General features: G+C 41.3%; 1 protein-coding gene across 3 annotated transcripts; it reads right to left on the bottom strand.

The window, feature by feature from the left end:
* Positions 1-26,388, bottom strand: vegfab (vascular endothelial growth factor Ab). 3 transcript variants are annotated; one of them, XM_024378126.2, is made up of 9 exons: positions 25,607-26,388; positions 23,827-23,872; positions 23,149-23,289; positions 22,674-22,870; positions 16,913-16,989; positions 8,768-8,800; positions 3,541-3,609; positions 1,606-1,749; positions 1-1,359 (listed from the first exon to the last, which is right to left on the bottom strand). In XM_024378126.2, the coding sequence occupies exons 1-9, from the start codon at positions 25,709-25,711 to the stop codon at positions 1,338-1,340; spliced, it is 834 nt and encodes a 277-aa protein (XP_024233894.1). In that variant the 5' UTR covers positions 25,712-26,388; the 3' UTR covers positions 1-1,337. The 3 variants fall into 3 exon arrangements, with proteins under 3 accessions (XP_024233894.1, XP_024233895.1, XP_024233898.1); XM_024378127.2 differs by lacking the exon at positions 3,541-3,609 and having other exon boundaries at positions 25,607-26,387; XM_024378130.2 differs by lacking the exon at positions 23,149-23,289 and having other exon boundaries at positions 25,607-26,386.
* Positions 26,389-27,647: the final 1,259 nt, after the last annotated feature.

Genomic DNA, 27,647 nt, shown 5'->3' on the forward strand with positions numbered 1-27,647 from the left:
TTGACTTGGTAGGCCGAGCTTTCTTTTAGCAAGGGTTTATTGTTATTTGCGTGGTGGAGCTCAAAACAAGCATAAGCCTACTCTGCCTCTAAAAACACACACACACACACGCACACACACGAGCAGGGTGAAAATCACACGCAGCACCCCCACCTTAAAAAGGCCGTCCATACAAATGATCCATTTGAGGAATGTTTACATAAAGATTTTCTTTTCTTATAAAAGCCAAGAGCAGTGTCTCCTTGTAGCTAGGCAGAGAGGAGACGATAATGACATCACATAGCGGGGAGGGGGGAAACCCAAAAGAACATAACACTGTATATATAAATAGATCAAATTAAATACGGGTAGAGGACTGAATACTGAAAATACTCTAACATTATAAATTATCTATAGCGGACTATGACATAAGGGATATTAAGTATGTATAGTATATATACAGACAGCTTGCCATCGATACTATTGCATTCTGCATTGAGTTCAACCGCAGACAGCGTACCATCCCCCTCCCCTCCGAAAACAAATAAATAATTTAAGAAGCAGATTCAGGATTTCTCACTCTGAAGTGATCAGCACAGTTTGAGGCACAGTTTCTCAATGGAATCAAGCTACAGTATCAGTTGTTTCTAGAGGTTTCCATGTATATCAAAATCAATCATCAGTATCCCTTTAGAAGTATTAATGGCACTCCAAATCCAGTTCCACTGCTAGAAAGGGCAGCAAAGCATTCCACAAGTTCTACACATCAGTTTTAGAACTTGCTTTCAGGTAAAAGAAATTGTCACAATGTGACAGATCCCCATTTTCCCATTGGCTGTCCTGCCATTGCAATTGGGTTCCTGCAACGGGAGTCTATGGGGCAGTACTTTCCATCCCTCCAAGAATATTCTCCCTTCTTCTCTTCCTCCTCTTTTCTGCTGATTTATGTACCACATAGCTAGGTTGTTGTTTCTGATTCGACACATAACCACTCATATATATCCAGTGAAGAATTTGCATAAATGAAATTACAACAAAACTGCAGTCCGGTCACACGCCAGTGAAATACAAAACCACACAGCTGTTTGCTTTTTTATAATGATGGGTTTTTAGTTAGTTTTCTTTTAGCAGCAATAAAAATTCTGTACTTTTAGTATATACTTTAGTATATACAGATCTACATTGGGATGATTTTTCTGTCTGTTCATTTTCTCTCTTTCTCTCTCCGCTGTTTCTCAGTCAGTCCAGAGGAATGCTTTCCACAGAGAAAATGAGCTTAGAGTTTAAAGTTCAAAGTGCTGAGCTGTGAAACATCTTGTGAATATTCCATCATGTCATTTCATCTGAAGTTTGGCCTCTCATCTTCTTGGCTTGTCACATCTGGGAGACAAAGAGAAGTAAGACAGGCATTAAAAACAGAGATGTAGGGCTGTATGGTTGTATGAAACACACACTTGATCTCGTGCTCTGGGAACTGAGCGCCAATGTCTTGGTCAGGTTCTTGGCTAATGGTAGGCTCTTATGTGGTCAGGAAATGTCACCAAACACCATCTTGGTTACCATACCGAGCTATGACGTAAAGAGTGATAAAACAAAAGTCCTCCTGACACCCACACACAAACACACCTGCAGGTCCTCTCGTTGAGCTCCAGGTAACGCGCCCGGCAGTGGGCATTGGAGTTTCTGCAGGAACACTGGCAGGTCAGAGGGTCCTGGATGAACCCCTGCTTCCTCCTCTCTGAACAGCCATCACAACATGGCTCGCACTGACTTTAGACAGACAGACAGAGAGAGGAGAGGAAAAAGTGAAGGATGATGAAGAGGAGAGTGGAGGAGGAGAAAGAGATAGGAAGGATGTTTATTAGAATGGTGTTAATATGGAAACAACCTTGGAAGTGTTTTTCTGACAACCCACACATGCTGCAACTTCATACTCCCAGTGTCACTGCCTATGTGTGAATGTTCTGTATGTGTGGGTATGTAAAGAAGGAATTGTAGCATGTGACTGGAGGGTTGTACAAAAACTGACACTTTGCAAGCAGCAAAATTACCCCCAAAACCATTGCCCTCTCCCCAACTCATCCTATGCTGGCAGGGTGACCTCCTACTGTCTCGTAGGGTGGTAGGGGGGAGTGATTCTTGATGATTGGCTTGCCCACGTACAGTATGCATTGTTTCAGTTAGACATGCACCAGCAAGCTTTGGCAGTTACGTGAGGCTTACAACACAAAACACTGTCAAATTCAACACATCCCAAAACTCTCTTTTTACATAGTCAAATAAAACTCAGAAGTCGTCTTTGTGCGTAAAGATATGGGATTCGATTTTATCGAATTAAAATATTAAAAGTGTTGTTTTTCCCATACAGATGTATGATCTTAATATGACCACTCATTTGTTGCTGAGAATTTTCCTGCACGGCAGGAAGTGCAAACTTGCAGTGCGAGTTAAAATTTCAGACTTGATTTGCCGTAACAAAAAAATGTATGAACCCATTAATTATAATCCACATTTCCTGTTGCTGCAAGATTATTTTCCTGCTGTAGCAAACTGGCTCAAGTTAAGATCCTACACCTGTAGACACAGATTAGATAGAGAACCAGTAGATAAGAGAATAGATCTGGTTTAAATGACAAAGAACACTAGAGAGACTGTACCATTCTGCTTCCACACAGAGGGGTTGATAGTGGACCAAACCATTTTCACAGACAGACATTCCATTGAGAACTAAAGGCAAAGCAACGTGAACAGAACAACTCTTATTTGACATTAAACCCATTGCAGAAACATGAGCAACTCTTTCTATTGAAAACTAAACTTTTTTTTTGTTGAGACCCATGGAGACAAAGTGAACGCACAAAACAACTTGTTGGTTTACATAACCCAGAAAGAAACAACAATGTGATTGTCATCTCTCATATGCTCACATTGCAAACAAAGCCCAGATATGGCAGACGGAACAGCAAAAACCTGTTTGGAGGGATGAAAAGAAACAGAAGAAGAAAGGGGGAAAGGGCGAGTGTGAGACACAGCAAAGCGAGACAGACTCAACACTGATGTAGGCCTTGGATGATCCCCACAACAGATACCGGATTAGTTGAGATCGTCAGCAAAAAGCCATGCTGGTTGGTTCAGTTCTGTTATCTTTACCCTATCCCGCCATACTTTCCCTCCATCTCCCCTAGGGTTCCTTATCACCAGGGGGGTGTGGTGAGGGTGGCAGTGAGGTATGGAGGCAGGGTTATGGGTGAATCGCGTGAGTTGTAGTGATTTGAGGTTGAAGTCACCCCTAACCATAGATATAGGATCAGATGTTATTTATTATTCAGGGACGACTTCTACCTACTCCGGTGGGGTGGGGGTTCAGAAAAGCCTCATGCCAATTGATGCATGTGGTGGGATTGGGTGGTGGTGGTATTGGGTGGAGTGGTGGGGCTGTGAAGTGAGTGAGCAAATTAATTAATTAAAAAGGGGCAAATTAACTCCTCCCAAATAAGCTTAATAATCAGAAGTGCCACACTCAAGTGCAGGTTGGGAGAGGAGAAGGCCGAGCTGACATACGCTTCACGATTCTTTTGGTCATGGTTTTTCTTTCGCTTTCTCTTTTGGCCTTTGCCTTTCCGGAGTTTTCTGGAAAAAAGAGAAAGAAGCACAACAACACTGATACATCTGAGAGGAGGAGGAAAAGAGACACATATCAACCGAATAGAGAGTTCCGAGTTCAGTTAGTCAGTCAGTAAATCAAATCAATCGATCAATTGATCGTTCATTCACACAGAGGCTACAGGAGTGAGAAAATGGACTGAAATAGAATCAAATGGTCTCAATAAATCTAGTAAATAAGAATTGGACAAGTAAGCCTTGTCCGAGCCAGAACGGCCCATGAATCTAGAAGTTAAAACTTTGTCACTGTTGTAGCTAAATAAATTATCAAAAGAACACTGGCTTCTAGACATTCTTAGACCAAAAAAAGAAAGGGTTTCACAAGTTTAATATTTAAGTTTAGCTGTGTAAGCTGTTCTTTTTGCCAAACACTCCCTCAGCTACACTTAACATTCCCAAATGGATACTGGACTATAGATGGGTTGGTTGTTTAGCAACAAAACCGGCACTTGTGCAACTATGGGGCAAAATGGACAGGGTTGGCTTAGATTGTTGACAACATGTAAACTATACTGAACAAAAATATAAACGCAACATGTAAAGCGTTGGTCCCATGTTTCATGAGCTGAAATAAAAGATCCCAGAAATGTTTAATATGCACAAAAAATCTTATTTCTCCAAAAATGTGTGGACAAATTAATTTACATCCCTGTTAGTGAGCATTTCTACTTTACCAAGATAATCCATCCACCTGACAGGCATGACATATAAAGAAGCTGATTGAGCAGCATGGTCATTACACAGGTGCACCTGGTGCTGGGGACAATAAAAGACCACTCTAAAATGTACAGTTTTGTCACAACACAATGCCACAGATGTCTCAAATTGATGGGAGCCAGCAATTGGCAAGCTGACTGTAGGAATGTCCACCAGAGCTGTTGCCAGAGAATTGAATGTTCATTTCTCTACCATGAGCCGCCTCCAGCGTAGTTTTGGAGAATTTGAAAGTCTGTCCAACCGGCCTCACAACCGCAGACCACGTGTAACCACGCTAGCCCAGGACCTCCATATCCTGTTTCTTCACCTGAGGGATCATATGAGACCAGCAATCCGGACAGCAGATGAAACTGTGGGTTTGTACAACCGAAGAATTTCTGAGAAACTATCAGAAACCGTCTCAGGCAATGTCATCTGCATGCTCATCGTCCTCAACAGGGTCTTACCCTGACTGCAGTTTGGCGTCGCTAGCGACGCGGGAAAATGCTCACATTCGATGGCCACTGGCACGCTGAAGAAGTGTGCTCTTCACAGATAAATCCCGGTTTCAACTGTACCGGGCAGATGGCAGACATCATGTATGGTGTCGTGTGGGCAAGCGGTTAGCAGATGTCAATGCTATCAACAGAGTGCCCCATGGTGGCGGTGGGGTTATGGTATGGACAGGCATAAACTATGGAAAATGAACACAATTGCATTTTATCAATGGAAATTTGAATGCACAGAGATATCGTATCGAGATCCTGAGGCCCATTGTCGTGCCATTCATCCACTGCCATCATCTGGAAGCTGAAAATGTCCCTGTTCTTCCATGGCCTGCATACTCACCAGACATGTCACCCATTGAGCATGTTTGGGATGCTCTGGATCAACGTGTATGACAACGTGTTCCAGTTTCCACCAAAAACAACAACTTTGCATAGCCATTGAAGAGGAATGGGACAACATTCCACAGGCCACAATCAACAACCTGATCAACTCTATGCGAAGATGTGTTGCACTCCATGAGGCAAATGCCATTTAAGCGTGCACATAGATGGGTTAGCTGATAATGTCATGAAAACTATAAGGGTCAGCCCAGCCTCTTTCAATTAATCTGGGTCACCAGTCTTGGCTGATGGATCTCAACAAGCTCAATGCATAATTAGACGTTTTTGCACAACTCAAAATTTCGAAGTTGTTACAAATGTCACATTTTTAAGTGTTAATGTTTTGGATGGGCTTAAAATAACAAATGAGGGTCCACCACTGGGAATAAACATGCAACCTTCTGATCCGGAGTCATAGGATGACAGCTATCCACCACCCCCGTCCACAACACCCTATCAAAACCCAAGCCTAATTGATGGTAATAGACTAATAGACCCACTGTTTCCCCTAGTGTCCGGTTTTGAAGGCATTTCCCGACACCCTCAGGAAACTGACAGACGTCCAATTTCAAAGTCAATCTTGAGCAATCTGCCTGTTTAAATTGTTTGATATAACAGTACAATGAGTTCCAGGTAATCTATTCACTTCCAGCAGATTTAACAGATGCAGGGTATATAACAAAATGTGACAAAGGAACATTTCCGTACAATGATTGGGTGAACCTAGACTAGAGTTAGCTTCCATAGGATGACTGATCAAGCCCATTGATCTTCAGAGTTCTTTTGTACCATCACTAACACCACTGTGACTAACTACTAGAGGTCGACCAATTAAATCGGCATGGCCGATTAATTAGGGCTGATTTCAATTTTCATAACAATCGGTAATCAGCATTTTTGGACACTGATTATGGCGGATTACAATGCAATCCACGAGGAGACTGCGTGGCAGGCTGACCACCTGTCAGCAAGGAGCCAAGGTAAGTTGCTAGCTAGCATTAAACTTATCTTACAAAAAACAATCTTCACATAATCACTAGTTAACTACACATGCTTGATGATATTACTAGTTTAACTAGCTTGTCCTGCGTTGCATATTATCAACGCGGTGCCTGTTCACTTATCATCGAATCACAGCCTACTTCACCAAATGGGTGATGATTTAACAAGCGCATTCGCAAAAAAAAAGCACTGTCGTTGCACCAATGTACCCAACTATAAACATCAATGCCTTTCGAAAAATCAATACACAAGTATATTTTTTTAAACCTGCATGTTTAGTTAAAAGAAAGTTATGTTAGCAGGCAATATTAACTAGGGAAATTGTGTCACTTCTCTTGCGTTCTGTGCAATCAGGGTCAGGGTATATGCAGCAGTTTGGGCCGCCTGGTTCGTTGCGAACTGTGTGAAGACCATTTCTTCCTAACAAAGACCGTAAATAATTTTCCAGAATTTTAAATAATTATGACACAACATTGAAGGTTGTGCAATGTAACAGCAATATTTAGACTTATGGATGCCACCCGTTCGATAAAATACGGAACGGTTCTGTATTTCACTGAAAGAATAAACGTTTTGTTTTCGAAATTATAGTTTCCGGATTTGACCATATTAATGACCTAAGGCTCGTATTTCTGTGTATTTATTAGATTGTAATTAAGTCTATGATTTGATATTTGATAGAGCAGTCTGACTGAGCGGTGGTAGGAGGCAGCAGGCTCATAAGCATTCATTCAAACAGCACTTTCCTGCGTTTGCCAGCAGCTCTTCGCAATGCTTGAAGCACAGCGCTGTTTATGACTTTAAGCCTATCAACTCCCGAGATTAGGCTGGCAATACTATAGTGCCTATAAGAACATCCAATAGTCAAAGGTATATGAAATACAAATGGTATAGAGAGAAATAGTCCTATAATTCCTATAATGACTACAACCTAAAACTTAACTATTGAAGACTCATGTTAAAAGGAACCCCCTGCTTTCATATGTTCTCATATTCTGAGCAAGGAACTTACAATTTATATTTTTTTACATGGCACATATTGCACTTTTACTTTCTTCTCCAACACTGTGTTTTTGCATTACTTAAACCAAATTGAACATGTTTCATTATTTATTTGAGACTAACTAGATTTTTATTTATGTATTATATTAAGTTTTGAATGAACACTTGTATTATTATTGTTGTAAATGTCATTATTACATATACATACACATATATAAAAAATTGGCCGATTAATCGGTAGTGCCTGTTTTTGGGCCTCCAATAATCGGCATCGGCTGTTTTTGGACCTCCAATAATCGGTATCGGCGTTGAAAAATCATAATCGGTCAACCTCTACTAACTACCCAGGAGGCCCCTCACCCAGGGCCTGATTAATACAGGGGCTTACATGGGTTGAAGCCCGGGGGCCCAAGGCAATAGGGGGCCCTTGAAGCAGAGCTAAATTTAAAATGTGTATATATATATTTTTCTTACTGCAACCACCAAGAGGCAGATATATTTTTATTTAAAAAGTTTCACAGTTAAATTACTTCTTCATTAGGCTCATAAAAAAAGTGTGCACTTGCAAAAGGGTGTACACATAGGAAAACGGGAGGGGTGCCCTAGAAAATATCTAAGCCCCAGGGCCTACGATTTCTTAATCCAGCCCTGCCGTCACCACAGCATGGTCAGATGTAAAAGTTGAGCAAACAGTAAAGCACGGTAGCATCAAAAACAAGAGTTGAATGTCCCCTGGGACATCTCAGTGTAGAAACATGGTGGTCAGGGAGCACTAAAGCTATCAGCCTTCAGACTCATAAAATGGTTAAAACAAGGTCAGTCAGATAGGGTCTCAGAAACAAACCCTTATCTATACCGCTGGACACATGACATATAAAACCTAAATACAACCGAAGACCCTTGTAATCCTGTAGGTTTAGGCAATAGGACAACTAGACAATCCCATGTAGAGGTGGAAAAATAAGTTGAACGAAAACAAGAAATCCATTAAAGCTAGACCCATAAACACACACAAAAAATGGTTAAAGGGGGTTTCTAAAAACACACAGTTATATACACATCACAGGATCCTGTAAAAGATAAGTAAAGGAATGAACCCTGAGACATACTTAAAGGCAGGTACAGAGAGAAGGAATGTAAACAGAGGAATGTAAGGAGCAGCAGGTGTATATAAAACGACATTAGATGACAGGAGCAGAGGACATTGACCTCATCAGGTGTCACTTGTTCACCTGGGTGAAGCATTTTGGGGTTTTCCATGTGGCTCACCTGAGAGCTCAAAGGGCCATGAAATTAGAATGAATAAAATGGATGTGATTCTTTGTGAGTTCCAGGAAGCTAATTGGATCGGTGCCACATGGTAGTGTGAGTGATCATTTGATATGCTGTGTGGAACAACACACATTTTAAGAGAGAAATTCTAAAAATGTGTGAGCACAGGAGAGAGAGAACAGTGAAACATAGAAGGAGAAAGACAATGACAAAGGGATAGACATCGCTTCTCGAATCAACATAGCGCAAGAGTCTGTACTCACTTGTGTCTCGGTTCTTTCACTTCTTTCTTTGGCCTGAAAGATAGAAACAAACATGTTACCTTACAGCCCTTACCTTACTAATAAGCATGCACCAGTTAAGAAAATGACTGAAAGAACTGTTAAATCCTATTGCATTGATGAGGAATTGAAAAATGGTATGGTTGAGAAGGATGAGGCAAAAGGTATGCCATATAAATCTGGCATTACAACCGATTGGCAAACATACTGCAAATTGAGTAATCTAAATAAAAAGAAAACTATACTATGAAACAAAAATAAATGCTATGAAGAATGACAGTAAAACAATTTGGAGCACCTTAAATTACATTTTGGGCAAAAAGGCAAACTTGGCTCTATCATTCATTGAATCAGATGGCTTGTTCATCACAAAACCCACTGATATTGCCAATTACTTTAATGATTTTTCCATTGGCAAGATTAGCAAAGTTAGGCATTTACATGCCAGCAACAAACACTGACACTACACATCCTAGTATATCTGACCAAATTATGGACAAGCATTGTGCTTTTGAATTACGTAAAGTGAGTGTGGAAGAAGTATTATTGTCTATCAACATTTACAACCTGGATGGAGGGTTACTGAGGATAATAGCAGACGATATTGCCACTCCTATTTGACATATCTTATCTTATCATATAGAGAGTGTGTGCCCTCAGGCCTGGAGGGAAGCAAAAGTCATTCCACTACCAAAGAATAGTAAAGCCCCCTTTACTGGCTTAAATAGCCGACCAATCAGCCAGTTAGCAACCCTTAGTAAACTTTTGGGAAAAAATTGTCTTTGACCAGATACAATGCTATTTTAAAGTAAACAAATTGACAACAGACTTTCAGCACACTTATAGGGAAGGACATTCAATAAGCACAGCACTTACACAAATTACTGATGATTGGCTGAGAGAAATTGATGATAAAAAGATAGTGGGGGCTGTTTTGTTAGACTTCAGTGCGGCTTTTGACATTATCGATCAATGTCTGCTGCTAGAAAAATGTATGTGTTATGGCATTACACCCCATGCTATAGTGTGGATTAGAGGTCGGCCAATTAATCGGAATAGCCGATTAATTAGGGACGAATTCAAGTTTTCATAACAATCGTAAATCGGTATTTTTGGGTGCCGATTTCCGATTATTATTTTTATTTAAAAAAAAATATATTTTTTCTACCTTTTATTTAACTAGGCAAGTCAGTTAAGAACACATTCTTATTTTCAATGACTGCCTAGGAACTGTGGGTTAACTGCCTTGTTCAGGGGCAGAACGACCGATTTTCACCTTGTCAGCTCAGGGTTCCTAATCTTGCAACCGCACAGTTAACTAGTCCAATGCTCTAACCATTGCACTCCACGAGTAGCCTGCCTGTTACGCAAATGTAGTAGAAGCCAAGGTAAATTGCTAGCTAGCATTAAACTTATCTTATAAAAACAATCAATCATAATCACTAGTTATAACTACTGATCCAGTTTAGCAGGCAATATTAACCCGGTGAAATTGTGTCATTTATCTTGCGTTCATTGCATGCAGGGTATATGCAAGTTTGGGCTGCCTGGCTCATTGCGAACTAATTTGCCAGAATTTTATGTAATTATGACATACATTGAAGGTTGTGCAATGTAACAAGAATATTTAGACTTAGGGATGCCACCTGTTAGATAAAATACCGAACGGTTCCGTATTTCACTGAAATAATAAACGTTTTGTTTTCAAAATGATAGTTTCCGGATTCAATCATATTAATGACCAAAGGCTCGTATTTCTGTGTGTTATTATGTTATAATTAAGTCTGATTTGATAGAGCAGTCTGACTGAGCAGCAGCAGGCCCGTAATCATTCATTCAAACAGCACTTTCCTGCGTTTTGCCAGCGCTGTTTATGACTTCAAGCCTATCGGCCTAATGGCTGGTGTAACCAATGTGAAATGGCTAGCTAGTTAGCTGGGTGTGCGCTAATACTGTTTCAAACGTCACTCGCTTTTAGATATGGAGTAGTTATTCCCCTTGCGCTGCAAGGGCCGCGGCTTTTGTGGAGAGATGGGTAACGATGCTTTGAGTGTGGCTGTTGTCGATGTGTTCCTGGTTCGAGCCCAGGTAGGGGCAAGGAGGGGGACGGAAGCTATACTGTTACACTGGCAATACTATAGTGCCTATAAGAACATCCAATAGTCAAAGGTATATGACATACAAATGGTATAGAGAGAAATAGTCCTATAAATACTATATTAACTACAACCTAAAACCTCTTACCTTGGAATATTGAAGTCTCATGTTAAAAGGAACCACCAACTTTCATATGTTCTCATGTTCTGAGCAAGGAACTTAAATGTTAGCTTTTTTACATGGCACATATTTTACATGGCACACATTTTTACATGGCACATATTACTTTCTTCTCCAACACTTTGTTTTTTCATTATTTAAACCAAATTGAACATGTTTCATTATTTATTTGAGGCTAAATTGATTTTATTGATGTTTTATATTAAGTTAAAATAAGTGTTAATTCAGTATTGTTGTAATTGTCATTATTACAAATAAAACATTTTTGGTCCTCCAATAATCGGTATCGGTATCGGCGTTGAAAAATCATAATCGGTCGACCTCTAGTGTGGATAAAGATGTACATGTCTATACAGATGGTGCCATTTTACAGGCTCCTAACCATTGTGCTATTGTGTGTGTTTTTTCACGTTATTTGTAACTTATTTTGTACACAATGTTTCTGCCACCGACAAGAGGTTCTGGATATCAGCAGTTACTCACCTCGTACTGGACAAAGATTTTGGACAAAGATTTTTCTTTAACGAGTCTGATGCGAAGGATTTACTTCAGCCACCTGACAAGGACAAAATCCCCATCATTCGCATGAAGAAGAGACTGAGATATCAGGGATATAGGTCGGGGTTCCTTGTAAGGATCCGACGGGGAGTGAGTAATCCGCCTTTACCATCAGTCTTATTAGCCAACGTGCAATCATTGGATAATAAAATGGACGACCTCCGATCAAGACTATCCTACCAACGGGACATTAAAAACTGTAATATCTTATGTTCCACGAGTTGTGGCTGAACGACGACATGGATAACATACAGCTGGCTGGGTTTTCGGTCCATCGGCAAGATAGAACAGCTGCCTCTGGTAAAACAAGGGGTGGCGGTCTGTGTATATTTGTAAATAACAGCTGGTGCGCGAAATCTAATATTAAGGAAGTCTCGAGGTTTTGCTCGCCTGAGGTAGAGTATCTCATGATAAGCTGTAGACCACACAATCCACCTAGAGAGTTTATCTATATTTTCGTAGTTGTCCATTTACCACCACAAACCGATGTTGGCACGAAGACGGCATTCAACGAGCTGTATAAAGCCATACGCAAACAAGAAAATGCTCATCCAGAGGTGGCATTCCTAGAGGCTGGGGACTTGACTGCAGGGAAACTTAAATCTGTTTGACCTAATTTCTACCAGCATGTTACATGTGCAACCAGAGGGGAAAAAAACACTAGACCAGCATTACTCCACACACAAAGACGAGTACAAAGCTCTGCCCTCACCCTCCATTTGGCAAACCTGACCATAAACTATCCTCCTGATTCCTGCTTACAAGAGAACTTATAAGTACCAGTGACTCGATCAATAAGGAAGTAGTCAGATGATGCAGATGCTAAGCTACAGGACTGTTTAGCTAGGACAGACTGGAATATGTTCAGGGGTTAAGTCGGATGGCATTGAAGAGTACAGCACATCAGTCACTGCCTTCATCAATAAGTGCATCGATGATGTCGTCCCCACAGTGACCGTACGTACATACCCCAACCAGAAGACATGAATTACAGGCAACATCCGCACTGAGCTGCCACTTTCAAGAAGTGGGAAAGAAATCCTGCTATTCCCTCTGACAAACCATCAAAAAGGCAAAGCGTCAATACAGGACTAAGATTAAATCGTATTACACCGTCTCTGACACCCGTCGGATGTGGCGGGGCTTGCAAACTATTACGGACTACAAAGGGAAACACAGCCGCGAGCTGCCCAGTGACACGAGCCTACCAGAAAAAAAAGTTCTATGCTCACTTCGAGGCAAGCAACACTGAAGCATGCGTGAGAGTATCAGCTGTTCCAGACGACTGTGTGATCACGCTCTCCGTAGCCGATGTGAGTAAGACCTTTAAACAGGTCAACATTCACAAGGCCGCAGGGCAAGACGGATTACCAGGACATGCACTCCGAGCATGAGCTGACAAGTGTCTTCACTGACATTTTCAAACTGTCCCTGACCGAGTCTGTAATACCAACATGTTTCAAGCAGACCACCATAGTCCATGTGCCCAAGAGCCCCAAAGTAACGTGCATAAATGACTATGGAACCGTAGCAGTCACGTCTGTAGCCATGAAGTGCTTTGAAAGGCTGGTCATGGCTCACATCAACACCAACATCCCAGAAACCCTAGACCCACTCCAATTTGCATACCGTCCCAACAGATCCACAGATGATGCAATCCCTACTGCACTTCACACTGCCCTTTCCCACCCGGACAAAAGGAACACATACATGAGAATGCTATTCATTACCCACAGCTCAGCTTTCAACACCATAGTGCCCTCAAAGCTTATCAAAAAGCTAAGGAACCCTGGGACTAAACACCTCCTTCTGCAACTGGATCCTGGACTTCCTGACGGGCCGCCTCCAGGTGGTAAGAGTAGGTAACAACACATCTACCACGCTGATCCTCAACATGGGGAACCCTCAGGGGTGCGTACTCAGTCCCCTCCAGTACTCTGTTCACCCATGACTGCATGGCCATTTATGACTCCAACACCATCATTAAGTTTGCCGACGACACAACAGTGGTAGGCCTGATCACCGACAACGATGGGACAGCCTATAGGAAGGAGGTCAGAGATCTGGCAGTGTGGTACCAGGACAACAACCTCTCCCTCAACATGATCAAGACAAATTAGATGATTGTGGACTACAGGTAAAGGAGGACCGAGCATGCCCCCATTCTCATCGACGGGGCTTTTGTGGAGCAGGTTGAGAGCTTAAAGTTCCTTGGTGTTCAAATCACCAAAAATTATCAAGGTCCCGAACACACCAAGACAGTCGTGAAGAGGGCACGCCTATACCCCTCAGGAGACTGAAAACACTTGGCATGGGTCCTCAGATACTCACGAAGTTCTACAGCTGCACCATCGAGAGCATCCTGACTGGTTGCATCACTGCTTGGTAGGGAAACTGCTCGCCCTCTGACCGCAAGGCACTACAGAGGGTAGTGTGTACAGCCCAGTACATCACTGGAGCAAAGCTTCCTGCCATCCAGGACCTTTATGCCAGGCGGTGTCAGAGGAAGGCCCTAAAAATTGCCAAAGACTCCAGCCACAATAGTCATAGACTGTTCTCTCTGCTACCGCACAGCAGGTGGTACCGGATCGCCAAGACTAGGTCAAAAAGGCTTCTTTTAACAGCTTCTAACCCCAAGCCATGAGACTCCTAAACAGCTAATCAAATGGCTACCCGAACTATTTGCATTATCCCCCCCCACCCCCCATGTTTACGCTGCTGCTACTCTCTGTTTATTATCCATGCATAGTCACTTTACCTCTACCTACATTTACATATTCTCTCAATCACCTCGACTAACCTGTGCGCCTGCACATTGACTCGCCTGCACATTGACTACTGTACCGGTAGCCCCTGTATATAATCACGCTACAGTTATTTTATTGGTTGCTCCTTAATTTTATTTTTCTTAAATGGCATTGTTGGTTAAGGGCTTATAAGTAAGCATTTCACTGTAAGGTCCTGTTGTATTCGGCGCATGTGACAAATCAAATTTGATTTGAACAGAACAGAGGGTGTACTCTGATGGAAGCCTTTCCAACATAATCCGTAAATCCCTAGGGCAGCTGTCTAGGCCCCTAAACTTTTTAAAATCTCTATCAACGAGTAAAGCCAGTGTGTCTATGTACGCGGATGACTCAACACTATACACATCAGCTACTACAATGACTGCAACACTTAACAAAGAGCTTCAGTTAGTTTCAGAATGGGTGGCAAGGAATAAGGTAGTCCTACATATTTCAAAAACTAAAAGCATTGTATTTGGGACAAATCATTTACAAAACCCTAAATCTCAACTAAATCTTGTAATGAATAATGTGGAAATTGAGCAAGTTGAGGTGAATAAACTGCTCGGAGTAACCCTGGATTGTAAACTGTCATGGTCAAAACATATTGATACAACAGTAGCAAATATGGGGAGAAGACTGTCCATAATAAAGTTCTGCTCTGCCTTCTTAACAGCACTATGAACAAGGCAGGTCCTACAGGCCCTAGATGTCACACCTGGACTACTGCTCCGTTGTGTGGTCAGGTGCCACAAAGAGGGAGTTAGAATTGGCTCAGAACAGGGCAGCACGGCTGACCCTTAATACACGGGGAGCTAACATTAATGACATGCATGTCAATCTCTCACGGCTCAAAGTGGAAAAGAGATTGACTTCATCACTACTTGTTTTGGTAAGAAGCATTGACAAGGTGAATGTACCGTGCGTTCTCTTTAAACTACTAGCACACAGCTTGGACACCCATGTATACCCCACAAGACATGCCACCAGAGGTCTCTTCACAATCCCCAAGTCCAGACCAGACTATGGGAAGCGCACAGAACTACATAGAGCCATGACTACATGGGACTCTATTCCACATCAGGTAACTGACACAAGCAGTAGAGTCAGATTAAAATGAAAATTAAAACAGGTAAAAATACACCTTATGGAACACAGCGACTGAAGAGACGCACAAAAGTACAGACACATGCATACGCACACAAGCGCTAGCACATGCACTCTACACACACGTACAATGTAATATTGTTGTATGGTGGTATTATACATTTTGTTTTGTAGATATGTAGTGGTGTAATAATGTCATATGATGTACTGTTTTTTATATTTGTTTTATATGTAATGTAAGTGCCTTAATGTGTTTGGACCCAGGAAGACTACTGTTGCTGCTGCCTTGGCAACAGCTAATGGGGATCCATAATAAATACAAAATCTAGCCCACCGTTTGTTTCTTTGTAAACAGATTCAGATCAACAGTAGACAGATAGATAGACATAGGCAAGATTCAGCTTGGGTGGCCCTGTAGCGCTCTACTACTTTAGTGTTTTCCATCCCTGATCCCCAAGTAGTCATGACAAAGATGGCTTTCTCCCTGGCTTATCTCCTTGATTTGTTTTCACACACACACACACACACACACACACACACACACACACACACACACACACACACACACACACACACACACACACACACACACACACACACACACACACACACTATCTGATAACAATAGCCGATTCCCAATTCTATTTTGTTGCTCATTTCACTATAGCTGATTATGGAGCAACGAATCCTCTGGCTCACAGCTAATCCAGTGTGTACAGGAGGCCAAGAATTGTGAAACGTCACATTTCATTTCACAGTACTCTCAATTTGTTCGTAGAAAACCATGTAAAACATTGCAGTCTACTTATAAACTAGTTAGAGTCGTGAAAAGTGATTTACAAAAGAGTTTATTAATGGTTAACAAACAATGAATTAATGGTTTGAGCAGTTTATATGGTGGTTATGAAAAGGTGGAAAATTATACACACTGAATGTAGGCTAGAAATCTTTATAAAATGTTAAATAAATGAATAGCTATGGCATTAAAGGAAAAGCTGATACATGGTTCATACCATATCACTGTTCTGTGACCTGCAAAGTATCTCAGAGTAGGAGTGCTGATCTATAGTAGAATCAGTTTTGCCTTAAGATCATAATGAATATCATAATATGGACAGGAGGGATCTGATCATAAATCAGCACTCCTACTCTGAGACACTTTGTGGATACAGGCCCTGATCAGTGCTCAGTGTGATTGTAGATGGCACCCGGAAGTAGGAACGGACTCTTAGTTATCTAACAGAGACAATCAATATCGCTGTTTACAGTAAATGCCCCTGAATTCCTCGTAGAAGACCTCCATATGCCCTGAACAGAGAAGAACACTGGAGTAGATAGTAGGTAGGTGTGTGTGTGTACATGCAGCAAGTGTACAAAATAATACTTAAACACATCTTACCTGCATTCACACGCACTGTGTTCTGTAAAACTCATAAAGATATTATTTTCTTGCCTTTGGGGTTTTATTCTTTTTATCTGTGGAAACAAAAACAAGAGAAGACAGAGTCTAATATAGAACAGTCAAACATACACACAGACTCTCTCCTTTCCCACCATATACTAAAATATATTATACACACACACATACTGTTTACACATTTTTATACAACGGGTGAGGCTAATCCTGAATGCTGATTGGTTAAAACCGCATTCCAGCCGGTGTCTATTCCACAAGTTGTCACCGGCTAAATCTATGACCTTAAAATACCTATTTACCCTGTTCCACTGTCTCATCAGCCCAGCCAGGCAACTTATAAACTTGATCTCCTCTATAAAAGCATCTAGGCATTATCTCACATTTCTTTTAGACTAACACTTCGTTTTCAACAGCGGAGATTTGAAAAAAAAACTTCAATCTGTCTCTCCGACAATTGCAACATTGTTTCAATATTCAAATTTGATCTCCCGCTGTCCCATAGTAATGAACGAGTCGGGACGAGAGACAGGCGGGCAACATTTCTTAGCAATGTCGAAATCAGGAATCAGCTATAATAATTTTTGGGGATATATACAAAAAAATGTCAAATGAAAAAAGGTAAAAACGAAACGCAGATAATTTGCAGTCTTTCCAGCTTCAGTTTGAAGTGATTGTGTTAGCGGTGTTGTTGGCTAGCTGCTCTGAACAACAGTGTCCTGAGGAGTGAGCACATTTTCTATGCCAGGTGAAATCGAGTCTCATTAGCTCATTGTTATGGATCTATCCAAATAAATGTCATTAGAAAACAGCTTAAACAAATGCACATGCAGCTACGTTTCTGTTATTCTGGCTGCACTTTTTGACCTAACTGTAAGTTAGGCGTAGTTGGCTAGCAAGAAAGGGATAAGAACGTTGCTAGCCAGTATGGAACATTTAGATTGAATGACTGCGTTGCATCTCTAGCAACCCTAGATTTGTGTCGGACTATATCTTGTGGAAGGATGAAATAGTATGAATAAATTAATCAAAACGTTTTTAATTAAAATGTGTCAATCATTATTTGAATACGTTGGTAACCCGTTGTATAAAAGTGATAATGCCCTCGAAGACAGTGTTTAGAGGATATATTGGCACGGTTTGCCGGCCCGAAACGAAATCGGCTTCTCGGGCATTATCACTTAATTATACTATTGCATTGTTGAATACCTGTTCTGTTTCTGATTGGCTTGAAGGGCATTCTAGAGCATGCATTATTTCCCTATAATGCACAGTATATTTGCGCGGTAGAATTCAATGGCTATAGTTCATTCATACATGTTCTATGTTTGAGCTACTTTTGAAAGAAAAATTCAAATTGAAAACATGAATTGGCATTGCTGAATTCGATTTTCATAATGGCGAGCTAGGACTGATGGTTTGGTTAATTAAACTAGAAAGTCTGTGTACCAATATATTTGGTATATTTGCATGGTGGAATTCAATGGCTATAGTCAGAGATGGGGACTCGAGTCATGTGACTTAAATTTTGCAACTTTTTACTTGGCCAAAGAAAAAAAAAACAACTCTTGACTTTGACTTGAGCATCTATGACTTGTGACTTAACTTGGACTTCGCTGTATGACTCGTTAAGTCATCTCGCACACTATGTAAGCCTATCTGTCCTTCATATCGGAGTGCTGCAGGTTCTGTGCATTCTGTTCTGTGTCTTGAACAATCAGATTCACGGAAAGCACAGGTTGCGCAGGCCAGGTACAAAGCACATCCTTTAGCAAAGCGCATGCCGCCCCACAGTATTTATTTAGCAAACATGATTACACATTACTACAGACATACACGAGCAAAAACTTCACAGAAATGTTGCAGCAGCCTACACCTAAACTGTATGGGAAGAAAACGAGACAATTTCTCAGTTTGATCAACTCGGCTACTGCATAGGCAACTACAGCCGGCAGCTGCATAGGCTACAGACAATGCTCCATGTCCCCTCTAGCCAGGGTTCTGTAGCCTATTTATAGCCAATATATTTGTGTTAGGAGAAAATGTGAACTTGATCAAATTTGGTTTAGGCTATATTCAAACTTGTGCTGGCTGGCTGGGCTACCATGAACTTTTCAATCCAAAAGTATTAAATTAAATTAATCAAACAACACAATACTGATTACATAAATAGACTGTGTGAGTTACTTTTAATTGCAGTTGCATAGGCCTATACAATGCAAACCTGCATAAAGCAAGCTCAACCCTGTGAGTTCTATTGTCCAATTGCAATGGTTGTGTCTGTGTAAGGGAAAGTATAGTTTTAAAATATAATTCATATTAACAAGTACAAGGTTGCTGCAGTCTAACAGGGTTTCCATCCTCCCAGGAATTTTCCAAAATGTCTTTAAAACCATTTGACCTGTTTAGAAAATATCTGTATACCTAGGTGGCAGGTAGCCTAGTGGATAAGGGCATTGGGACAGTAACCGAAAGGTCAATGGTTCAAATCCCCAGGCCAACTAGGTGAAATATCTGTTGGTGCCCTTGAGCAAAGCACTTAACCCTAATTGCTCTGGATAAGAGTGTCTGCTAAATGACTAAAATGTAAATCTAGTCCCATTGCCCATATAAATAAATACCTTTTTACAACTACTAATTAATCACTTATTTATACCTGGTTAGGTTACCAGATTAGGAAAACTCTGGGCCCCAGGGAAAACCATTTGCCACCTGTGCATTAAGCCATTATTGGTCCCCAAAATTGTTGCATTCGGTTTCAAAGATGCTGTGGTAGTGGGGGGAAAAGGGATGCAGTTTGTAAAACATGTCAGTCCAAAATCACAGATGCATTGCAAGGGCATAAAACACAACCATTGAGGACTCGAAACCCAAAATTAGGGACTTGTGACTTGACCTGAGCTGTGGAACTTGGGACTTTACTTGAGACTTGCCCATTATTACTTGGGACTTGATTCAAAACTCAAAGATTAAGACTTGAAACTTGCAAAATGGTGACTTGGTCCCATTTCTGGCTAACATGTTCTACAGTGCCTTGCGAAAGTATTCAGCCCCCTTGAACTTTGCGACCTTTTGCCACATTTCAGGCTTCAAACATAAAGATATAAAACTGTATTTTTTTGTGAAGAATCAACAACAAGTGGGACACAATCATGAAGTGGAACGACATTTATTGGATATTTCAAACTTTTTTAACAAATCAAAAACTGAAAAATTGTGCGTGCAAAATTATTCAGCCCCTTTACTGTCAGTGCAGCAAACTCTCTCCAGAAGTTCAGTGAGGATCCCTGAATGATCCAATGTTGACCTAAATGACTAATGATGATAAATACAATCCACCTGTGTGTAATCAAGTCTCCGTATAAATGCACCTGCACTGTGATAGTCTCAGAGGTCTGTTAAAAGCGCAGAGAGCATCATGAAGAACAAGGAACACACCAGGCAGGTCCGAGATACTGTTGTGAAGAAGTTTAAAGCCGGATTTGGATACAAAAATATTTCCCAAGCTTTAAACATCCCAAGGAGCACTGTGCAAGCGATAATATTGAAATGGAAGGAGTATCAGACCACTGCAAATCTACCAAGACCTGGCCTTCCCTCTAAACTTTCAGCTCATACAAGGAGAAGACTGATCAGAGATGCAGCCAAGAGGCCCATGATCTGGATGAACTCTGGATGAACTGCAGAGATCTACAGCTGAGGTGGGAGACTCTGTCCATAGGACAACAATCAGTCATATATTGCACAAATCTGGCCTTTATGGAAGACTGACAAGAAGAAAGCCATGTCTTAAAGATATCCACAAAAAGTGTTGTTTAAAGTTTGCCACAAGCCACCTGGGAGACACACCAAACATGTGGAAGAAGGTGCTCTGGTCAGATGAAACCAAAATTGAACTTTTTGGCAACAATGCAAAACGTTATGTTTGGCGTAAAAGCAACACAGCTCATCACCCTGAACACCATCCCCACTGTCAAACATGGTGGTGGCAGCATCATGGTTTGGGCCTGCTTTTCTTCAGCAGGGACAGGGAAGATGGTTAAAATTGATGGGAAGATGGATGGAGCCAAATACAGGACCATTCTGGAAGAAAACCTGATGGAGTCTGCAAAAGACCTGAGACTGGGACGGAGATTTGTCTTCCAACAAGACAATGATCCAAAACATAAAGCAAAATCTACAATGGAATGGTTCAAAAATAAACATATCCAGGTGTTAGAATGACCAAGTCAAAGTCCAGACCTGAATCCAATCGAGAATCTGTGGAAAGAACTGAAAACTGCTGTTCACAAATGCTCTCCATCCAACCTCACTGAGCTCGAGCTGTTTTGCAAGGAGGAATGGGGAAAAAATTTCAGTCTCTCGATGTGCAAAACTGATAGAGACATACCCCAAGCGACTTACAGCTGTAATCGCAGCAAAAGGTGGCGCTACAAAGTATTAACTTAAGGGGGCTGAATAATTTTGCACGCCCAATTTTTCAGTTTTTGATTTGTTAAAAAAGTTTGAAATATCCAATAAATGTTGTTCCACTTCATGATTGTGTCCCACTTGTTGTTGATTCTTCACAAAAAAATACAGTTTTATATCTTTATGTTTGAAGCCTGAAATGTGGCAAAAGGTCGCACAGTTCAAGGGGGCCGAATACTTTCGCAAGGCACTGTATGTTTGAGCTGCATTTGAAAGCAAAAGTCAAATTGAAAACATTATTGGCACTGTTGAATTAGATTTTCATAACGGCAAGCTAGGACTGATGGTTTGGTTAGCTAAACTAGCAAGTGTGTGTGTTTGGTTACCATGGCAACTACTGTAGCTAGCTACTTCAGTTGATGTCGAACACATTTCTAGCGGCAATGTGTCAAATTATAGCCATTGTATAAAAGGGATAATCAACTTGGGCTCTATGTCTTCTCTGGAAAATAATACAACTTCATGGAAGCTTCCACGTTGTTCATTATTGTCCATAGAACGCGTAGCCCCTCGTTGATTATCCCTTACATATATCTACATACATAGACACACATAACTTAAGACACGCATGTAGCATAAGGGTATATGGATTGTCAGAAAGAGGCTGGAGAGATTCCTGAAAGGGATGTTATAGTATGTGAGGATAGGTGGAGGTTAGAGGCTATGGATGTGGTGTCTCAATGTAGGAGGTAGGGGGATCCATATGCCCAGGGCATGTTCAGGGCATATGGAAGTCTTCTACGATATTGATTGTCTCTGTTAGATAACTAAGAGTCCGTTCCTACTTCCGGGTGCCATCTACAATCACAGTGAGCACTGATCAGGGCCTGTATCCACAAAGTGTCTCAGAGTAGGAGTGCTGATTTAGGATCAGATCCCTCCTGTCCATAACATGAGGATAGGAGGATGTTAGAGGCTATGGATGTGGTGTCTCAATGCCTTAATCCATATCCACGTCGTCGGTGGCCGAAGAACAGTGGGTTAATATATGGGGTTAAAGTTTAAAGGGCTCTCACCTCCATAGTGATGTTACTGTGTTGTGAGGGGACATGGGGGGATAGAGGAAATAACACAAAGAGAAAGAAGTATGGGGTTACACCTCCATTATGTTATAAATGCCATTTTGGGGAGGTGTCCAGTCTAAATGTAAGAGGTAAGGGATCAGAGGTCAGTATCTCACCTCCTTGGTGATGTAACTGGTATATGTAGAAGTAGGGTTGTAGAAGAAGTGTGAAGGAGATGTAAGGGTTAAAATATAAAACACTTTGTCTCTCACCTCCATGGTCATGTTATGCGTGGAGGTTGGCGTGCACTCTAGCATCTCATCGTTGCAGCAGCCTGCGCAGCGCGTCAGCACCACACAGGATGGGATAAAGATATGTTCTACCTCCTCTGGGTACTCCTGTGCGATCTCTACCAGCAGCTCCCTGGGCTGACATAGGCTCTTATTGTACACCTCCATGAAGGAGATCACTGAGGAGAGACATGCACATACATTTAGTATACCAAGAACCTATACACACATACTGTAAATGATCAACAAACACAGGGCTGTTGTGGCAAGATCACACATGCACATTACAAAATATACATCTACTACATTAACTTCCCTTCAACAACCAGTATCTCCCACTGGGATCACCTATATACGAAAATGTATGCACGCATTACTGTAAGTCGCTATAGATAAAAGCATCTACTACAGTACATGCCATATGTACATTATATATTTTATTATTATATTATCTCACCCATCAAGGTGTCTCTCTCATTTCCTCTCTCACTGTGGCTCTGGTATGCTTCTGTACTGACTCCCTCTTTCAATCCCTCTCTCAGCCCCACAAAGTTTGGTACCTTCTGCACTGAAGCACTAAAAACATTGTAGCCTGGGGCTGCACATGTTGGGAAAGACATTGAGACACCACAGACAGACAAAAACTCTGATTCCTCTTGGAGAGTAAAGGAGAAATGGGAAATCATAGCACACCCCCTGCAGTGTCCTGCACACCCCCTGCAGTGTCCTATACCAGCCAAACCAAACATAGTATGAAACAATATCACATAACATTCAGCTTCTGATCGAAAGCAGCTCCTTTCCAAATATTTTGTGCAACTTATGCTTGTGTAAAGTACCCATGAGGGCCAGAGACTCAATTCCATTCTATAAAAACCTCACACAATATTTCAAATGGAATTCATGGATATTTTAAGTGAAAATTGACAACATTCTATTTGAAATGTGTTACAATGGCTTCAATGTTGGAGCCTATTCAGCCAACCTGAGGACCTAGTGTAGTTACACTTCAGTCCACTAGAAGGTGTGGGTCTCCCTGTGCTCTCAATGTGAACCACACAAACCCTGTTTCCTTGGCAGTTTGCCTTCAAGGGAGCCCAATGAAAGCCCTTTTCCCACGGTGCCTTACACCTACCGCCGTCATGCGAAATCCTCCATCCTTCTTTCGGTATGTGGGCACTCTGCACGGGAGAAAGGAAAAGGGGCACACAAATTGAAGGTTAGATTGTAGCCTTACATTTTTGAATGTCATATTCCAGTGCAGTTCACATTCACTTAAGTGTAACCAAAGAGGCTATGTGGTGCAGACACAATTTGACATTGGCGCTGTCAAAGATCAACCGGTTTGTTTGTTTTGTTTCAAAGCCAAGGCCTACATTGTCATTCACTGTGAAGATTGAAGAAGTTGTAAGCCTGTTTGCAAATGTTACCATTTAATTCTCTATGCGAGTGTAGGCTACGCAACTCAACAGACCACACTTGTTAATTGTTGCTACAATGACCCGTATCCAGCCCACAGTTTGCGACATTTCTCCACAGTGGGGATTGATTGTCAGCAGTCCTCCCACAGTGGTTGGCATCGATCCACTCATATGCAAGCACGTACGTACACAGACACGCACACACATCATCATCATCATACACACACACACACTTGTGCAATTTCTGCCCAGGATTGCATGAGGCCTGGAGATTCATTACCAAGTGGCTTTCACTGAGGACTACTGAGTTTAGTCGGAACAATGCAAGCGCATAATATCTACCTCAACCTGTGAACGCTGCTACCAGTTCTCACAGTCTCACGTCAGAATGACACGTTAATCCATGTTTTAAACGTAAAATGTCAAACTTGTTCCAAACGTCAAATTTCAAAGTGTTTAAGGTTATGTTTCAGCACTAATTCCAAATGTTTAAGGTTAGGCATCAACTTCGAATGGTTAAGGTTTTGGGATAGGCTTAAAAAATATTAAATCGCTGGATTCAAACTTGCAATATTTGTAATCAGAGGTAGATGCTTATGCCCATCCACAACACTGAAACCTACTTGAAGGCATTCATTGAAAATTAGGATTTGTTCTTATTAACTGACTTGCCTAGTTAAATAAAGGTAAAAAGAAAAGGTAACAACACTCACTGTTTGCCCTAGTGGCCAGCTTCCACATAATTTCCTGACTTCCTCTGACATGGACGGACGTTGAATACTGACTTGTATCATGGGTGACTTGGCTGGACCATTTTCACCCCAACCTGAAAAGTCTCCTAAAGAGCTATATTGGTTGGGGGTTTTCTATTATCATAAAAACTTTTGCCCAAGGGTCATGTGGAGGCTTCAACATTTTGATTAATGATGCAAACCAGTATAGACCTACATCAATGTCTACCTTTTAATTAGTTAAAGTAATGTTAAAGCCTTAATAAAATATGAAGCCAATGCACTATTTTTCAGAAATGTTCATTTAAGATGTAGTTGGGTAGTGGTATTCCGATAGTGCCTATTAAAATGAAACTGTAGGATCGAATGTGCAGGCAGCGAACCTGCTGCCATATCTCTGCAAATTCAAAATGCCGCTGCGCCTTTAAAAGCGTAATAATATCGCCAAGGTGGTTCTGAGCAGGCCCGCAATCACCAGTCTAGACTAAAGTTTATAACATTCGTTCAAAAACATTAGATAAGCCTATTCCACCTCTGAACGACAAAACACACCACACAGTAAATACATGAAGTTGGAACAGTGTCAGATTTGCTATTTAGATATATCCGATGCCACGAAACATTTTGAGGTTGTTAAAACATGAGCAATGACCTAACAAGGGGAGCGACAAGGACGACCTACACTTGACCATATTTCACAAATATAAACACATTTCTTGACGTCCATTTAGAGACCCTGGGTCTGTTATGATACATCATTTACCTTGACAGCTGACAAATACAGAAGCGTCAGGAGAAACAAGGTTATCAAACTGTCAACAAAGTTCATGATTGAAATTCCAAATGCAAATGTCGATTTAAAATCCATTCGGGTCGTCTTGCGATTTCTTCCAAAGCATTTGTCAAATTTAAAACCGTAGGTTAATAACAAAATGTAAGAACTGTTAGAACTTCTGTTAATGGGGGACGGGGGGTTGCAGTGGCGTCAAATCCATTTTGGTCCCACGGTCGGAGCAGGCAAGACACCTGAGCAGAAATCCCTTGAGCATAGCGACTTTCAGCTGTTGCCAATAATTTTTAAGATATCCAGAAACATGAAAATCCAGGACGCGTATCTTCTCACATCGTTCTGAAGTAGACCTTTATTTTTTTCAAATAAATTTGCAATCCACATTACAGAAGTGATTCCATAGGTCTACTTGGTGTACCAGGGGTCTCCAAATGCGTGTCCATTGGAAAAGGGGAACATGCGATTACAGAAACTCCCACTCCTACTGTATGTCAACCCCAGAATTGTGCTTACAATAACATTCAAAGAATATACTCTGTTTTACGAGATCTGTCAAAACTTCCAAACATGACATAAAATGCGGTTTAATTTCGCGTTCTCCTGGTTTGAGTGATCCCAGCTCTCATCTACCCTACTGTCGCTAACGCATCACCGTAAAATAGTTTTGGAGGTCTACAACTTGTCCCCCTGGTTCCGTCTCTCGAGCGGCGAATATACTGTCTAATTGTCGTGCAGCACAGAGGGATTGGAAGCCCAGGGTGAGAATTTCAATTGCATTGGCTACTCCTCGGGTCCTCTCTCCTCACCTCCTTCGCCAAACCCATTGGATGAGAAAGTCAGAGGTCCCTCCTCTCTGACATTCTCTTCCAATGGGTTTTCAGAAGGAGGCGAGGAGCGAGGAGAGGACGCAAGGAGGTTGACATTGAGAAAAGTACCGAAAGTGGTTCATTGGCTAAAAGGAGGGGTGGGCGTGGTTACCCAATCTTGACAGATGTGTGAGGTCAGATCGCAGTGTTCTGATACTGACCGCTTGTGCAGTGAGATTCACCAATCAAACCTTGACAATGGCCGTGTGGATCAAATCCGTAATATATCGTGGGTAAATTCAGACTGACTGACTAACAAATAATAATGAGTATTAAGATGCCCGACTGTAGAGTCAGTCGGGCTAAAATGTTGAACAAGCCCTTTAACCATAGGCTGAGCTTGGGTTTCAAGTTTGGGAAAGCAAATTTTCGTATAAAAAATGCACTTTTATAATAAAGCATTCCATGCATCTTTGCATTTGCAGACTTCTAGCCTAGTATTCTTAATGTGATAATTTGATTGGAAAGTCATAATGTAGGCTAATAATATAACTCAATCACTGAATCACAAAAAAATATTGTTCAATGCAGGGTGTGGTGGCATAGAGTAGGCCTAGGCTATATCAGATACATTTATTCTCTTTTCTTTGTACAGGAAGATGTTCTCCTTTTAGAAACACATTTAATGCAATTTTACTACAATTATATTACTGGAGATATTACCAGAATCTTTTTTAATATGACAAAAATGTCAGGATAGCCTACTCTGAAGACACTGATAAAGTTCAATAAAAATGAAATGATCTGATCCATATAATAGGTCTACGAAAAGGGGAGACACAAATACTGTCACTTCCTGATCTGTTTCACCTGTCTTTGTGATTGTCTCCACCCCTTCCAGGTGTCCCCAATCTTCCCCATTATCCCCTGTGTATTTATACCTGTGTTCTCTGTTTGTCTGTTGCCATTTCGTTTTGTTCGTCAAACCTACCAGTGTTTGTTTTCCTGCTCCTGTTTTTTAGTCCTTCTCATTTTTTTGACCGTTCTGCCTGCCCTGACCCTGAGACTGCCTGCTGTTTTGAACCTTAACCTACCATTCTGGATTATTGACCCCTGCCTGCCCTGACCCTGAGACTGCCTGCCGTTCTTGACCCTTTATGCCTTCTCTGGATTATTGACCCATGACCTGTCATTTGCCTGCCTCTGTT

Source organism: Oncorhynchus tshawytscha, linkage group LG18 (assembly GCF_018296145.1).
Source record: "Oncorhynchus tshawytscha isolate Ot180627B linkage group LG18, Otsh_v2.0, whole genome shotgun sequence".
NCBI classification, from domain to species: domain Eukaryota; kingdom Metazoa; phylum Chordata; class Actinopteri; order Salmoniformes; family Salmonidae; genus Oncorhynchus; species Oncorhynchus tshawytscha.